Genomic DNA, 5,016 nt, shown 5'->3' on the forward strand with positions numbered 1-5,016 from the left:
AAATGGGGATGGTGGGATGGAGCTAGGCTGGACTAGGGTTGAGGCTGGGGACTGGGAAACAACTGCAGATGTGACATAGTCTCCCACACCAACCCTGCAAAGAGCCTGTGTGCAGATGGCCATATACCTCCATGCAGTGTCCAACATCAACATCGATCACGGGAAATGTGTTTACAAGGTGGAAGAATTCCAAGGAATTTGGGACTGGATTGCTCAAAAGGAGTTAGGCTCCTAACTCCTATTTAATTTCAGTGGAAATTAGGAGCCTACCTTTTTTTGAGCAATCAACCCTCATTGAGTTCCCCTGGCCCTGTGTAGGAGTAATCTACCTAAAAGTAGGAGCTATCTTGTGAGTTCATATTTCAATTGGGAATGCATGCAATGTAATGAAAATAAACAATATAGGCTGCAACAAGGAGGCACAGAAGTGGTGTTTTTGTTTTTAATGATTTAGACTCACACTCTTAATATTAATTAAACATCTGGGGGCAGATTCTCTACTCCATTACACCAGTTTTATGGTGATGTAAATGTTGCTTTTAATGGAATTGCACCCATATAAAACTGGTGTAACTGAGTGGAAAATCAGACCCATGGATTTCAGACCTTACTCCACCAAAATTCATTCTGACTTCAGTAGAAGTGTTGCTTGCGCAAGGATTGCAGGATTGGGCCCATGGCTTAGTGTCTATGTTGATTTAATAAATTAACCTGTTACATGCTTAATTAACCATAATAAAACCAAATAGCTATTACAAGCATGAAAGGTGTTTAATTTTATTTAAGAAAATAAAGCAATGCTTTGTTCAATCCAATGAACAATTCATCACCATAAATGTTATAAAGATTTTAATTTTTATTGCTAGTTTCTTTCTATTTATTTTCCAGTGATTTGAAATTCTTTGTTTCTGATGTAACTTAGCTCCCTGTGTCAACCTGGCTTGGTTTTATACTGAATAAAAAGAAATTACATTTATAAGTTTTTTAAGTGATTGAGTTAAAATAACCTGAAGGTCACTACAATTGTAAAAGCAAATGTTTCTGTTGTAATTAAGTAAAGACTATTTGTTTTACTTGCTTTAAAAACCCTATCACAGTACACTGATTCTGCTCCATACCTCTGTCAAAAGAGATCTTTGTGGAATATTAAAATAGATTTTTCACAGAAAGAGGGACTGACACTATTATCCACAATTTCACCCATAATTGTACTTTATAGAATGTAGAAGCCATCTTTTGACTGGCTCACACAACCACAGTGTGTGATCATATTTTTAGTTAGCACTCGGATAAAAATACCGCTTGTTACTTGTTACATTTTACTGGACACCTTAATACTTTAGGAGTGACAGCAAGGGTGTCTGAAACAATTTGTATTGTGGGGGTGCAGAGAGCCATTGAACCAAACTGTAAACCCTGTATATGATGGAAATCACTTCAAGCCAGGGGGTGCTCCATACCCTCAGCACCCCTAGTTGCAGCACCTATGAGTGACAGTTTGATTTAATTTTTTTAAAAATGATTTCCTGACTATAAAAACCCCGAACAAAGCCTGAAGCACAAGTTCTCTGTGGTATTGTTATTCTTTATTATTACACATACAGAATTTTGATTTTTATAAAGGGTAACATCCAAGTAATTGTACATATTATTGATCAAGAAGCTGTTTTCAATCTCTGAAATGGTTACAAATTGATTTTGTCAGGATGTATTAATTATAATCAGCCACATCTCAATTGCATCCTAATATTATATGTCAGGTAATAAAAACAAAGTCTTACCAACCTCTGATGAAGCTGCAATGGGGGTTAATTTGTATGCATGTTTGGAAAGGAAAGGCAGTGCTCACTCTCAACACTGACAGGTCCCTTTAATCTTTTCTGTAGAAGATTGTCAATTTGTCCCATTCTATAGCTGAACAGTGACAGTCACTTAGTTTATTTGCAGCTTTGAAGCCTGGTCCTGTATTGTTTCTCATCTGATAGGAGATGAATGAAGGTGTCACTGTGGGAAACCTTTAGCTGTCTGCTCCATGACGGAGGCTCCTTGCCTTCCCCCATAAGATCCTCTAGTTCATTCTTGGAGCCTCCAACTTTCCCCTCACCTGAGTATAGCTCCATCAGCTCCAGTTCATGCTTGGCAGCTGTTTCTAAAACTCTCTGCTTGTTATAGTATCTGACAAAGTTGTTTATGATGGGGTGGATGGGAAGTGCTATAGCTATCACCCCACAAAGGAAACTGGTGGCAGCATTCAGTTTCCCCAGTGTTGTCTTAGGATATATGTCCCCGTATCCAACCGTGGTCATGGTTATAATTGCCCACCAAAATGACTGAGGGATGCTTTTAAATAAGGTTTCAGGGTGACTTTGCTCCATGGTATAACCAAGGGCAGAAAACACAAAGATTCCAACAGCCAAGTACATAAGAAGCAGTCCTAGCTCCTTAAAGCTTCTTTTAAGAGCATAGGTTAAAGTCTGTAGCCCTGTGGAGTGTCGTGCGAGTTTGAAAATTCTAGCAATCCTCATGATCCGAAGTGCTTGAACAGCCTGTTGAACATTGGTTAACTCCATCATTCCGGCACCCAAGTGGGTCAAAAGCAAGCTGACATAGAAGGGAAGTATTGCAAAAACATCAATGATGTTCATGAAAGAAATCACAAAGTGCAGTTTATTAGGAGAAGAAATAAGTCTAAGCACATACTCCAAGGTAAACCAGCCTATACACGCTGTCTCAATGTTGTCCAGTGTTGGGTGTTCCACATGATTTCCCTCAGAGTCTACTATCTGGAGCTCTGGGATGGTCCCCATGCACATTACTACAGATGAGATCAAAATAAATAAGAAGGACAACACTGCGATTACTCTAGCTGGATAGGATGATTCTGGTTTCTCCATTAATTTCCAAATATATTTCTGGCATCTCTTCCAGTGATTTTCAGAGGCATCCATTCCCAAATCATCCAGAATCAATTGCACCCTTCGGGCTATTTCTTCCAGTTCCTCCTTTTTTTCACTCAGATGAGTTTTGCAACAGTCATCCAAGAATTTCAGGTCTACTTTCCAAAATTCCATTTCATTCTTGAAACATATAGGGCATATTCCTTTCTTCATGTGAATTTCTCCAAAGTAATATATATCAATAATGCATTTGAAAGCATCTGGATCTCTGTCAAAATAAAATTCTCTTTTCCCAGGATCATAGTCGTCACAAAGAGAGAAAATAGTATCATATCCCCCTGATAAACAGTTGATCAACTGTGCTAATCTTGTTGCTGGATATTGGTTCAGATTTTCTCCATATAGCACCTGCCTCACCCCACCAACATTGACTATAATCTCTATATCTTCATTTTTTTCTGATCCATTACTGTCCACATCTGGAAATCTAGATTCACCTTCCATTTTAAAGTTATTGATTTTTTTATATATATCAATTCTTAGTTTTCTTCCAAATCTTTGCTGTTTGTAGCTTCTTTGTGAAAACAAATCAGAATCAGGTAATGTATACTACAAATCTTACTGAGATGACTTTGAGTAATGCTAGTAAAGGTTACAGAAATAAACCTGCAGTCAGTAAAACCTTGCAAGGTATGCAACAAGCTGCAGTGAAAAGACAAGTCATCAGGCTGTTGTGCGTGGAAGCAGGGATGTTAGAAAGAAATCAACTCCTCCAGCAGATATGAAAGAGAAGAAACCACTGAACAAAACTCACCCTCTACTTCAGTGCTTGAGATTCTTTTCAGGGTCCATTCTTTCTCTTCCTCTGAAGTGATATTTATTCACAGGCTGGCAGTCCCATCATTTCAAAAAATCCCTTGTTCTGATTAATGAAAAGTGAAATAATTGATAATTCGGAAAGACAGACAATCAGCAGGATGAGCCCACAGAAAGCTGGTGCAGTTTTTGCCTTCCGCTCCAAGGTCTCAAGGAAAGCTGCTATGTTTACTTTTACTTTAAGGTCTGGAGTTTATGTGTTGACTCCTTCACACAGTGACAGGAAGTGTGCGGAGGAGAAACTTGTGCTTGTTTTTCTTTTGCTGTTTCTAAACACAATAGGAATTCCAGGCTGGCTTCAGGTTCCTTCCAAACTATACCCTCTTCTGGTGAAACTCAGCAAAGCACAATCTGTACAGAAAAGCAATTTAACTGTTTTGGTGTATGTCAAGCTATAATGCAATTTTCTTTATAACCCGATGCATTTTGAATACTTTAAAAATATCAGTGTTTAAAATGAATTGCAAAACATAATCATATATAATGCAATTAAGAGCTGCAATACAGCTCTAGAGAAGACAAATCAGGCTCATTTTCTTCAGCTGGTAAGGAGTAGCAAAAATATCTTTTGCATTTTTAAATAAATACACCATACAGGGTCCTACATTCTTCTCTCAGATACACTACTGCAAGTCCAGAATAATTCCATCTCTGGAAACTGAGTCACTGTAGATTTTTACAAGTGTAACTAAGAGCAGAACATGGATCATAAAATTCATGCTTTTTGTAGAACTTTTATATCAAAGATGTATACACTTGCCCTGAGGTTGAGACAGAAGTGGGAGGCAGACCTGGTGAAAGTCTCTGGGTAAGGATAAAAGGGGTAAAAATCAAAGATGATGTCATAGTAGGAAGAAGAGGTGGGTGAGGCTTTTTTTACACTAACCAAATCATTGAAAACACTGGTCTTGGTGATGATGAGGGAACCTCAACTACCCAGACATCTGCTGGAAAAATAACACAGCAGGGCACAGATTATCCAGCAAGTTCTTGGAATGCATTGGAGACAACTTTTTATTACAAAAAGAAAGTGACTAGAGGAGAGGCTATTCTAGATTTGATTCTGATAAACATGGAGGAATTGGTTGAGAATTTGAAGGTGGAAGGCAGCTTGGGTGAAAGTGATCATGAAATGATAGAGTTCATGATTCTAAGGAAGTATAGGAGGGCAAACAGCAGAATAAAGATGGTGGACTTCAAGAATACCAGACCCTTGTGAAAGTAAGAGGGATGGGTACAGGTG

The 5,016-nt window shown here is 38.3% G+C and overlaps 1 protein-coding gene across 1 annotated transcript; it reads right to left on the reverse strand.

Annotated features, from left to right (window-relative positions):
* Positions 1–1,567: 1,567 nt before the first annotated feature.
* Positions 1,568–3,715, reverse strand: KCNF1 (potassium voltage-gated channel modifier subfamily F member 1). The gene has a single exon (XM_007053170.4). It carries the CDS (start codon positions 3,399–3,401, stop codon positions 1,938–1,940), a length of 1,464 nt encoding a protein of 487 aa, XP_007053232.2. The 5' UTR covers positions 3,402–3,715; the 3' UTR covers positions 1,568–1,937.
* Positions 3,716–5,016: the final 1,301 nt, after the last annotated feature.

The sequence above is a fragment of the Chelonia mydas genome, chromosome 3, assembly GCF_015237465.2.
Source record: "Chelonia mydas isolate rCheMyd1 chromosome 3, rCheMyd1.pri.v2, whole genome shotgun sequence".
NCBI classification, from domain to species: Eukaryota; Metazoa; Chordata; order Testudines; family Cheloniidae; genus Chelonia; species Chelonia mydas.

What these genes read in the sequence shown, in the direction of transcription:
- KCNF1 (XM_007053170.4), bottom strand. Translation starts at nt 3,401, where the DNA reads ATGGAAGGTGAATCTAGATTTCCAGATGTGGACAGTAATGGATCAGAA.